Raw genomic sequence first — 11,895 nt, 5'->3', positions numbered from 1 at the left:
AGCAGGGGAAAATGCCACGGGATGTACCAGCCTTTTCTACTCTTGGCAGGCTCAGGAAGGAGCCTGTACTCCAGCTGGGGACGGGGAATGCAGGTTATGGCTCCTCACTCAAGTGCTCTGGGTGACACCTGAGGAACTGCCATGCCCTGTGTGACTCTAAACTGAGCCCCAGCCACCCCAGACATTCGCTGGCATGTGGCACCACCTGCTCACAGCCCCTCCCTGGCACCAGGCACCCCGTTACTGCCGAGCTGAGGTGACTGGGTCCTGCCCCTTCGTCCCCTTTCCTTCACACTCTGGGCCAGGAAGGCTGCTGGAGCTGCTGGCAGGCAGAGAGGACACTCCACACAGCTACACTGAAAGGCTGTTTGGAACCTGGTGCATAGATCTCCTCTCTTGGAGGATACACACTCTTACAGCAGGACTGAGGGCTCAGCCTCCTCTTCCTCTTCATCCTCAAGCAATAGGCAAGTGGTGTGGAATGGAGAAACCCTAGCAGGCATATCCTACCTTGTTGTAGAACTGGAGCTGAGTGCTTTCTGGGGGCTGATCAAAGCTGACTGGTGTCTCACTGGGCTGGGACTGAGTCCCTGGGCTGGTGGGCGTTGAGGGAGGCGTGCTGAATGGAGAAACCAGGACTTTCATCCCAGGACTTTTAGGAGACGCTCCCGGCAGCAGAGCAGCTGGAGCAAAAGCCAGATTGGCCTGCAATGAAAAACCCCCATTAGGGCATGCGTGACAGCAGCATGTGCTACACACCATAACCACACAGGGGAACCCCTGCCCTGTCACATCTCTCAGCTGTCACAAGCCACAGACCTCCTAGTTGTGGGTTTCTCCTGGTGACACAGTCAACAAACAAGTCTGAGCAGAGAAATTATGACTGGACATTTGTCTTTCCCTGGCAGCTGGAACTCAGGACATGTTCTTTTGTCATCCTGAGGCCTTTTGGGATTTTCCAGTGACCCAGCCAAGCCACCAGAGTCTGCAGTGGCTGAGCTGGCAGAAATCTGAACATACAGCCAGCAATGGTTCAAGATTTAAACCTTCCCATGAGTGCTCAGCTGGAGGTCTCATTTTCCAGCCTGATCTGCAGGTCTTGCAGAACGACTTGTGCAGTCGTGAGAAGCCCATGGAAAGAAGTGAGCTTGTGATTAATTGTGGCAAAACACTTCCCGCTGGCCTCTCACTGAGAAGCTCCCCATGGCAAATGTCCTTGGGTGCATCAGGAGGGACAGTGCTAAGAATAGGCTCAGGTTGTGTCAGGGTGGCCAGCAGGCTCTGGAGTGACACGTGCTGCCGGGACAGGCAGCTGGCAGGGGCAGGGCACTCTGTCTTGAGGCCATCGAGTGCTGAGCTGCCCTCAGCAGTGCAGATCAGGCACCACAGAAACATGAAAAGGGCAGGAAGTGCTGGGTGTGTTTGTGTGCAGCTGCGGGAATCCAGATGAGGGAAGTGCAGTGCAGAGCTTCCAGTCACACACACGGGACAGCCGGAGCCTGGAAGCACACACCCCACTGCCAGGATTGTCACTGCCTGTCACAGCTCCCCGGTGCAGTGCAGGGGACACAGTGTGAGTGACACTGCTGTGAGGAAGGAGCTGGAGGATGTCTCAGCCAGGGCTTCTCTCACTTTCTCTCAAGGGCTTCACTTAAACTGAGGCTCCTGCTCAAGCATTGCTGCTGCCATGTCCATGCACTCCACAGATCCAAATGATCCTGATCCATGCAATGCTTATGGGCACACCTGGGAATCACTGCACTGCTTCTGGTGCCCATGACCATTACCAGACCTGCTCTGCCTTCCTCTTTGTGTGTGCTGGGGCTGGTTCTTCCCCAGTGAGGCCACTGCACCCTTTACCTGGCTGTCACCCCTGGCTCCTGCATCCCCTTCCCCTGTGGCTGCTCTGCAAAGGAAGCAGCTGTGATCAATGCCAGTCAGCTTTAATTTGCTGGGGAAGCCATGTGGGTTCTGCCAGGACCTACCTGCAGCTTTTCAATCATGGGTGAGCTTTTCACCTTGACCTTGGGAATGGGGCAAGCATTCGGCGACCGCTTCTGCAAAAATAAAATGAAACCAGAAAACATCACAGCATAGTAGGTGAAAAAGAGGAAATGCAATAAAGGCAGATAACTTGGAAGAGATAAGCAGAAACTGCTGGTAGGACTCAAATGAAGCTTCATATAGTGTTTCCACACAAAAGTTTATTTTTCTTCATTTCTGACCCCATTCTCCTTGTGTTATCTAGCCATCCTGGGGCTAGATACATGTACCCCTCCTCTGGGGAAAAAGGGCTGCTGTCTGAAGTGTCTGAGTTAGGTGATGCACGATGGCTCTCCTCCTACATTGCCTCCACTAAGGTATCTAGCCTGTGGCACAGTTTACCCTGCTGTTATTTCAGGACCAGGCAGATTAAAATTCTACCTCTTAAAGCCTTAATGTTGGCAAACATTGTGAACTTTCTGTAAAGGGAAAGACCTTCTACAACCATTTGAGTAACCAAGTTAAAGGATACCCAATTAGTTTAAGCAGGAAGGGCCTAAATGGCAGGAAAGGTAGAGCTATGAAAAGGCTGGAAGCAGCTTGAGAAAGACAGAGCATTGCTTTGAGAAGGGACATATTGCTTTTTTCAGAAAAGGAAGGAATCTAACATTTTAAAACTTAATGTTCCTTTGGCATGGAGGCAGCAAGAGCCTGTAGCTCACAGATAAAAAGGACAAAGAACTACTTGCTTGTTAAGGGCAGGTGACAACGTGAAATTTGGTGGGTAGACCTCATAGTCTGAAATACAGAAGGGCAGAAGTGACCAAAGAGTGTAAAATTTCATAAGTAGCAGCCAGCTTACTGGGACCTGCTCATTCAAGGGTCCTAAAGAAATATTCTCTGGGTATTGCCAACAAACCCTCTGTTCAATCAGGATTAATTATTCCCTTTTTCTGAAGATGGAAAAATCTCATGAGCAGAACTATTACCCCATTACGCTCAACAAACAGCATGGGGGTGCTCCGTGTTCAAATCCAACAAATACCAGTGTTTCCTGAACAGTGGTAACTGCATGGATCCATCAGTGTGCCAAGGGTGCAAACAAAAGCAGTAGACATGGGCTGTGCATCCATGCTGCAGGAGCAGGGAGCAGCATGGAGCTGACTCTGGGTCAGGACACGTGTGAGAGCAGGGGCAGGTTTGCTGCTGCATGATTGAATGGCTTTGGCTGCACAGCCTGACCTCTCTGGCACCTCCAAATTCGTGTCTCAGGAGAGAACAGGTTGCAGAGAGGAAAGACCTTGTCCCCCTATTAAATTGATACTCACTTGCTCATCATTGTCACTTGTCTCAGTTTTGTGGGAATACAAGGGAAGGGAGCAGGGTGGTTTCCTCCTAGTTGGCTTATGTGGTGGTACCTAAGAAAGAAAACAACCAACTGAGCAGCAGGGAAATCAGGTTTCTTAAAAAGGAAGTGAAATTCAAGCACCAAAGGGCATGCTGTGTAAGTGACCTGCTTGGGAGGCAGGGCTCAGCCTGCCCAAATGAGTCATTCAAAGGCAGCAAAAGATGGTATCAGCACATGGGTGTGCTTGTAGCATCTAGAGCCCAGTCCTAGTGTTGGAAGAGTAGTTTGTATCTTTTTCTTTGTGCAAGAGACACCCTTCTAAGCTGTGGAGGGTGGAGAAGCCTTCCCAGAAACTTGTGTGTGCAAAGCATCCTGCTGGAAACCCCTTCACACTGGAGAGGCTGTTACTGTTCTCTTTCCTGTCATTACCAGGATTTCCTGTCCATGAGTCTCAGCTGCCTACCTGGTTCATGATTTCCTCCTTTATGTCTGATATATTTTCGGGGCAAAAAGGGGAATTCTGACTTTTTCAGAATTTCAGCCCCATTTGTTTCTCTTGAATAAAGAAAAGCAGCACACAGGGACAAGGCCTCAGCTGCAACCTTAAAATTGACTAAGAAATAGATTCTCCAGAGGAGAAGGAACAAGGCAACTTAATGGCAGGGTACATCAATTCCTTCTGAATGTCCTTGGACTGTCAGAACTATGAGACAGCTCCACAGGAAGGAAGGGATGCATAGCACATAACTATTGCTCTGGTCTTGAAGCCAAGTTGTCTCTATTTTTATGCCAGGTTTGTAGTCTCCTGCCAAGCTGTTAACACACTTTTCATGCGTTAAAAAAATAAACCAAAATAACTGGCTAGTATGTGGAATCTTGGATAATATCCACAATAAAGTATTTGGATAATTTTGTTACCTTCTCACAGGTTGGCATGGGAAAAGTTGGATTATGGCATCTTTGCCCTCTGTACAGTTGGCTGTCTTGGAGGACCTGTGCACTTGATGTCACTTAAATTCTGGAGGTGCTGCACCCAGCCATGGCCCTGCTGCATCTCTAAGCAGCCCAGGACAGCCCTGTCCTTATCCTTGTGTCATGCCAGGAAGCAATAATGTGTCTTGTGGAAACCCCACCATTCTGCAACCACGAAATGCTGTGCTGTGCCACAGTGGATGTGTCAGAGGTTCCCTGGTTGACAGGATTCCCCTCTGCTGGCATGGACCAAGCAAGGGTTAAAGACCATCCCTTGGGCCATTAATCTGAAGCCAGCTTGAGAAAGCTGGTGGGGAAATGACAGATGGCTTGGAGAGAAAAGACAGGAAACTTTGTCCTCCTCTGTCTCTGGAGAAAATGAGTTTCTCCACACTGTGAGGCCCCTCCACGCTGCCCTGGCTTGGAAGCAGCAGAGGTCTGCAGATAACACAAGAGAGGTCTGGGAACTTTCTGCCTTCTGAAGGGTGAGGGACTTAATACAATTAAATCCCATACCTTCAAAAGAGGAAATTACTGTAATGGGACAAATGAAGTGCTGTGCTGGCGACTGGAGGGAAAAAAAATAGTGCTTGGGAAAAGACTGGCTATTCTCATCCTGGGAATATCCCCAATCCTGGGAGTGCTAACCTCTGATAGATGATGGCATGCCAGCCCTGCAGGGCAGAGGTCACCACTACACCCAGCCAAAGACAGGAGGGGTGACAGGGAGGACACCCTTAGGCCAGGCTGGGATCAGGAGCTGAGTGGCAGAAGGGAGCAGCTCAGTTTCAAAAGGTGCCTGAAAAGGGCCACCAGCAAACATTTATGCTTCTAAAAGAAAAAAGTGTCATGATACAGGAGGCTCTCTGAAAATGCCAACCTCCTTTCATAAATAACACTGACTTTCCTTTCTTCTTAAGAGACGTATTCTAGTGTTTTGCATAGCTGAAGAAAGTCAGTGCGTGAGGCAATGCTTGGCATAGTGGGATTTCATTAAAATAAAGTTTCAGCATGACAGAGATAGGCACAGAGTCTGAAATATTATTGGGAAGAGGCAATGAAGGTGAGTAAAGAGGCAGTTTTCTCTCAAACCTACACAGAAGTAATAACCTGGAGAAAAGCTCCTTTTGTGAGTGAGGTGCTGATGACCTGGCACTGGCTGCTACACTACATCACCTGTTGTTTGCTTCTTTTCCCATCAATATTGGCTATTTCATTATTCACTGCTGCTGTCTGCCCACAAAAGCCAGCCCAAACAGGACATGCATGCACTGCTGTCTGCTGCTGTTGGGTAAATCTGTGCACCCTTCCAAGCTCTGCAATGTCTTGGTTAGTGTCTGTCCCAAGACATGGCTCTACCGAAACACTCATCCACCAATCAGCAATGCACAGAAGATACAGCCACAACTTGCACTGCAAGAGGAGATGAAGCCTTTGTGCAGACCCAAAATCAAGGTGGATTCATGCTCAGATCACTGATGCTCCAGCAGGAAGAGACAAGTGATTAACTTCCCACTCAATTTCCTGCTGGTGGCTGCAGAACAGCTTACCTCTTTTCCAGGGATATTGGCTGCTTGCTCTTTGAACTTTCCTGCTAGCTGAGCCACTGAGGGTGATGCTGACTTGTCCACCTCTGAGTTGGTCTCTGCTGGCCTGTTCTGACAAACCAGGAACAAGAAGTTGTGAGTGAAGGTTGGGAAAAGCAAGCCTGTGTATGTGGTACAAAGTTCAAGAGTAAGCAAGGACTTGAAGCAGAGTTTCTCACATCTGGCATCAATCAGCCAGCCTGAGAGGTTTTGGAATACAGGATTTAGCAGCATTTTCAAATATCCCAGAAAATCACTGATTCATGCAGAGCCTTTCAGCTCCAGCTGAAACACTCAGTACTTTTCAATGGAAGCAAACCAGGTGTCTCAAGCCAAGTGTCTGTTCCTCTTATCCTTGCAGTGAGCAGATGGAGCAGGCAGTAATGTACACTCCCATACACCTCCTCAGCCCTCTCATACCTTTGTTACTGCCCTGGTCACCACCAGCCTTGCTTTTCCAGTGGTTCTGTTATGAGAAGCCATTGCCAGTCCTCACAGCAAGCCAACATCTGCTTGGAGATGTGTCCCTTGCTGTTCTGCTTTTTTCTCAGTGAAATACTAAGGGGAGGGGGGGGAAAGGAGGAAATACCATGGCTGAGAGAAGCTTCCCCTCCCCTGGGTCCACAGCAGGCTGAGAAGCAGAAGGTTTGTGCTGAAGTCTGGATGATGCAGCTCTTCCCACACCACACTGCCCTGGTGTCATCCCACATTTACCTTGTTTTCTTGTTTCTATGTGTCTATTGAGCAGTGTGAGTAGAAAGCCTTGACATCAAAGCTGATGAAAGGAAACCTTTGTTCTTCATCTCTAGTATCTGATGCCAGGGAAACCAAATCAGAGGAACTGAGAATAACTAACCGACAACTGTTATTCCAACCAGGAATAACAATCGTGATTTTGTTACAGGTGGAGAGCTCAGAACAAGAAACCAGGCTGTGAACCATCAGTAAGGAACCTCACACCTCACAGCTCCCTGTACCACCACCATGAACCCATGACCAGCACCACACTTCTCACCCCACTGCCTCAATGCCCTTTCTGCTTCTCAGTTTTTGTTGGCATCGTGGAAGAAGGCCTTTCTCTTGCCCAGAGAGCTGTAAATAAATGCTCCCAACAAACGTTATCTTCTTTTTCCCAGGCCCACAAGCCACTGTAGGTGTCTGCTACTGCCTGTTAAATTTCCCATACACTTTGGAATAGCTTTCCTGAATCCAAGGAAGTCATATCAAGCTGTCTCATCCCAGTGACCTTCACGCACCTTCCCCTCATCTTTTCCCCTTTCATTGGAGTAATTACAGGCAGGGAAAGTGGCTGATAATGGAATGCAAGAAAGAGTGAGGTAAGCAGATGAGCAGGGCAACCTGCTGCACATGAAAAATGATGGCTGGGCTAAGTGGGGAGGGACACTAGTAAAGATGCAGGCTGTGTCTCCCTGCTGTGAAGAAAGGGCAGGCTGGAAAGAGGAAGAAGCAAAGAATGAACCTGGAGAATGCAGGAGGGACTGGGAGGCTTGGCTCATCATATCAGCTCTCAGGATACATGGGCATGGCAGAATGGATACCTGAAGTAAGGACTCAGTTGAAACTAAGCAGCTGCAAGTGCTCAGTGCCTGTGGCAGAAAGGCTGCCTCCCTCATAGTCCATTTTTCTCCAACAGCTTCTTTCACAGTCCTTCCCTTTACCCAGAAAAGACACTGAACTTCCTCTTGGCCTCTCCGACCTCTTGTTTTCGGGGTGAATTTTTCCTTTCTCTCTTTTTCTTTTCATTTCAGTCTGAAAACACAGCTGCCTTTCTTTGATGAGAGCTGGGAGGCCAGCACGGTTCCATGGGTGTCTTGTGCTGGCGGCTCCTGCGGGTGCAGGAAGCTCTGAACATGCCATTCTAAGATTAGCACCAGTAGCCCACGGGGCTGTGTCTTCCAGAAACTGCCAGCTGCAGACTCTCTGATTATGGAAAATAAAGAGCAGGAAAGGATCCTTACTCTGATCCCTTCTGGCAGTTACAGTGCTGTGCCATATCCATCTTTTTTTACAACTTTTTTTTCCACCCCCAGGTGATGGGCCAGGCTCTGTGTGTTCTGGTTAAGGGAAGGTGCTGTATTTGGGTGCAAAAGTTCCCTTCCTTGCACTGCAAGGAGAACACCATTCCTCTGATTTCCAGGAGCTGGGCTGGCAGTATCCCTCTGCTCCTTCCCAACACTGTGAGGAAGGTGGGAAGCCTCATTTTCCCAGAGCATGTACCAGTCCTCAGCTGCTTCCACATCTAAGACTAAGACATCTGCTTCTCTCACCCCAGAGCTCAGTGCTGGCTCTCTCCTGCCCCACAATATTAATGCAACTTCTCCCATTCCTGGTCACATTTCCCACCTTGGTGAAATAACCCACCACTACTTTTCTAAATGGTGATGAGAAATAGCTCTGTTCCATTTCTCTCTTTTTTTTTTTTCCTGAAATTACTTAGACATTATTTTTGTGCTTTTTGCAGTCAACTGCTGATTCTTCTCCTTTTTAGAAGAAAAGCATGGTCAGTCTGCATGAGCTAAAACCACTGAGCTAAGGTCAAAGGCTTAGTCCATCAGTAATTTGGTGACTGCTACTCTAAGGTCTTTTGCTGTTCCATAAAATTAAGTGCCTGAGCATTGTATATTCTGAAAAATGTGAGACAGAGCTGTAAACAGGAATTGATTTATACCATCAATGTAAGCATGGCACTGTCTGCAAAAAAAGGAATTGCAACTACCAAGTTCTCTGTAAGGGATTTGTTTCATTTTTCTCTTCCAAGTAAGTAAGTTTATAAAACTGAATAAATTTGAAGACGGTTTTCAAAATTATGTTTCTTCACCTGCTTTTAAAATTCAGCCTAGTCCCTGTTGGCAGCACTGGGGAAGAAAGTTCTGCCTTTATCTATGTCTGAGGTACAATTGGCCAATTTGAGCCTCTCAAACCTCTCCTTCCTTATGCATCAGGGTCCTTGCCTCTACTGTGAGAGCAAAAACTGCCCACCAACCCCTGACTGCAGATTGTGGGAAGGGAGGCCACTGTTTTTGGCACAGATCCTGCTCTTCTCACAGGCTGCCTGGATCCCCACAGAAATCCCATCATACAGCTGGTTTGACTGCTGGAAAGAGGAAGGCTCTACTGGTTATCATATAGTGGAGCATTTTGGCTAAATACCAGCTGAATAACAGCAGAGATCTACACTTCCCTAATTTTCTTCCCTCCCCTACTAATCTTCTGACTTGTCTGCTTCTGCAGGTAGGACATTTTGGCCAGATGGGTCACCTTTTATCTGAGAAGCAACACCTCCACAGCACCTTGCAAGGCTGGAGTATTCAGCAGCTATGAAATCTGTGACAGTTACACAATTTTTGGTACTGGTCCTGTCCAACAACCAGTCCAATTCTCATGCAGCTGCATCTAGACATGGTTTTGAGGCCAGTGTCTGATCTCCACGTCCCTCCTTTGTTTCACAGGAATGACTCCCTGCAGCCTGTTCCCACACCAGCCCATCATGCCATATCCTGACACAAGCACTGCAAAGCTCCCCCGTGACTCTCATAGGGATCTCTTCACTGCTGCATGCACAAACTACCTCAGCAACAGCAAATACGGCAAAAATAATGACAAATATAATGTCTCAGAGGTAGATACAACAAGCCATCCAAGGCTCAGGGCTCGTGTCTTGGTTACAGATCCAGAAAAGGTGATACTCAGCACCCCATGCTGCACCATGAGAAGGGAGTTGTCAGTCTGCTAGAGAAAAACAAGAGAGTGTCAGTGTTTTTGGGGCACAGTTTCATTAGGCCTGGCTTTCAGACAGCTTATGTTTCCAACCACTCATTCTGCCCTGACCTTTCCTTTCCCCCTTCCCCCCTCCCCTGCAACCCGTGTGAGTTTGTGGGGCTGTGCTGTAAACTGGATCACTGAAATGACCTGGGCTTAAAATACACCCCTTAACTCTTTACAGGGTTATTTTTAACCCAGATCATTTCAGCCTTGGAGGTCACAGCACAGCCCAACATGCCTCACCCTGCTGCAGTGGAAAGGGATGGAGGGGTGGCAGGGGCAGCCCAAAGCACAGAGGGGAGGGCTTTCCTCTGACTGCTCCAGCCAGAGCCTGAGGAAATTACATCCAGGCCATGACCTGTGAGCCATCACAGGTAAGAAGCTGCCATTAAGCACCCACAAAACACCCATAAATACCTTGTGAGCCATACCCAGGAGCCCTGCTTCAAACAACAGCAGCCACAAGTGTAAGCAGGTTCTCTTTGCTGCATGGCAGAGGCCAAGCTCTACATCTGTAGGACCCGCTCAGCTAAGGAAGGGATGGGGATGCATCTGTGGGGAGGAGAGTCCTTAAGTCAAAATAAACCATCATCACACTCTGCCTGGAGGCCAAAAACTGGGAAGCAGTGCTGTGGTTTTGCTGGAATAAAAGCACTGATCCAAATCATGGATTTCAGGAGGGAACAGAACCTGTTGCAGACCCTTGCTTCCCTGCCTGGCTCAGCTCTCCTAAGGCAAAGCATTCTGCACAAATCCTTCCCAGGACTGACCCTTCTCGTTTTTCAGTGAGGTAGCTGCAGGATTTGAGGAGACAGCCAGCCACAGACCTTGTCTGCACAGGAAAGCTTATACCAAAGTGAGCTAACTTTCTCAGCTTGCAGGGCAAAACACTGCCTTTAATCTGATCGAGGTGCTGCTTTCTTGCCTGACTGAACTCATTTGCAATCAGCTTGGCTGAAAGGAGCTGTTCTTAAGCTCTCAAGTACCCGGTTCTGATACAGAGAGCAGCACTTTGGGAATGACACCGTATGCTGCATCAGGGAATAGGGCTCCTTTCAGGGTTCCCCAGGGGCTGGAGGGGGTGAGTGTCTCCTGCAGTGAGGTTCTGCCTCTTCCCCAGAAAGGTTCCCCTGAAGAGTTGGGGTTTGATGAACTGGAGATGTCCTGCCCATCTCAGACCAAGCACAGCTCCAATTTGGGGGGACGATTTCCTTCAGCAAGAGGCAATCCCTCCTCCCTGACCCGTCTTTTACTCAACCACAGAGGCCAGCTGGAGGCAAAAGGTCACTGAATAGTCACACAGGGCACCATCTAAGGTATCCTTCCTGTTTATCTGCAGAGGACATGAACTTATGCTCTGGAAAATGCACCACAAATGCATCTCAGTTATTTTGGCTCTCGCATTTTTTAAGTGCAGATAAGATTAGATGGGCAGCTCATAAGCTCTTTAAATCAACTAAAAAAGCTCAAGAATAGTTTTTAGTTAGGATTGGACCCTACTGAATGGAAAAACCTCTCTGATATGTAGTTTGTAGTTTCATTCAAAGCCATCTCTCTGCATTTGACATTTATACTCATCCCAGCTTGCACCCTCCTGCCAATATAACCTGAACTAATTTGTTTATCTGTAGCCATGTGAGTACATCAGTGGCATCAGGATCATACTGAAAGGGGAACATTGTTTGGACTGGGAAGGGAGAGGCAAACAAGCAGGGTGTGTTTAAAACACAAACTCCCCCAAAAGAGCAACGTGAAAGACGAGAGGGTGGGAAAACACCTGAATCACAGCACGAGGAGTGAGGCAGCACAAAGCAGCGGATGCTGCTACCCACAAGCTGAGCCTGCCTGGACTCCCTGTGACCCACAAAAGCACAAACACAGGCTGAACACGGATAGCCCAGGAAGTGGGTGGGCTCACACTGGCCTTGGCCCATGTTTCACATCCCTAGAAGGAAATCTCACGACGCTTGTTCCGACTGGAGCTCAGCACCACGCTGGGCCCCTGCCTCAAGAAGCAGCACATCCCAATATGCAAGCCCTAAATAAACAAAACTCTTCTTGCTCCACTGACCCCTCTTCATCCCAGCAAAGCATCCTTCTTCCCATCTCTCTCTTTACTCCTCTTCACAAATCATTCTCACTGGAGACCTTCCAGCTCTCTGTTTCAGGAGGGATTTATGTGATTTATTTACTCACTTGGCGTCTTATCTGGCAAGGAAGCTG

At 48.4% G+C, this 11,895-nt stretch overlaps 1 protein-coding gene across 5 annotated transcripts in view; it reads right to left on the bottom strand.

Annotated features, from left to right (window-relative positions):
* RCSD1 (RCSD domain containing 1) overlaps positions 1 to 11,895 on the bottom strand; it is a 29,452-nt gene that overhangs the window by 3,091 nt on the left and 14,466 nt on the right. The window contains exons 1-5 of one of the 5 annotated variants that reach the window (XM_088158278.1): positions 6,310 to 6,703; positions 5,854 to 5,961; positions 3,312 to 3,401; positions 1,986 to 2,057; positions 511 to 705 (exon numbers count right to left, since the gene is read on the bottom strand). In XM_088158278.1, the coding sequence (XP_088014404.1) occupies positions 511 to 705; positions 1,986 to 2,057; positions 3,312 to 3,401; positions 5,854 to 5,961; positions 6,310 to 6,372 (528 nt within the window). In that variant the 5' untranslated portion in view covers positions 6,373 to 6,703. Of the gene's footprint in view, positions 1 to 510; positions 706 to 1,985; positions 2,058 to 3,311; positions 3,402 to 5,853; positions 5,962 to 6,309; positions 6,704 to 11,895 lie in introns of those variants that run through there. The other 4 variants (XM_014882834.2, XM_014882835.2, XM_088158292.1 and 1 more) reach the window with 4 other exon arrangements.

The sequence above is a fragment of the Sturnus vulgaris genome, chromosome 2, assembly GCF_052056855.1.
Source record: "Sturnus vulgaris isolate bStuVul1 chromosome 2, bStuVul1.hap1, whole genome shotgun sequence".
Lineage (NCBI taxonomy): Eukaryota > Metazoa > Chordata > Aves > Passeriformes > Sturnidae > Sturnus > Sturnus vulgaris.
The sequence above is the reverse complement of the archived record's forward strand: the minus strand, read 5'-3'. Positions and strand labels throughout refer to the sequence as shown.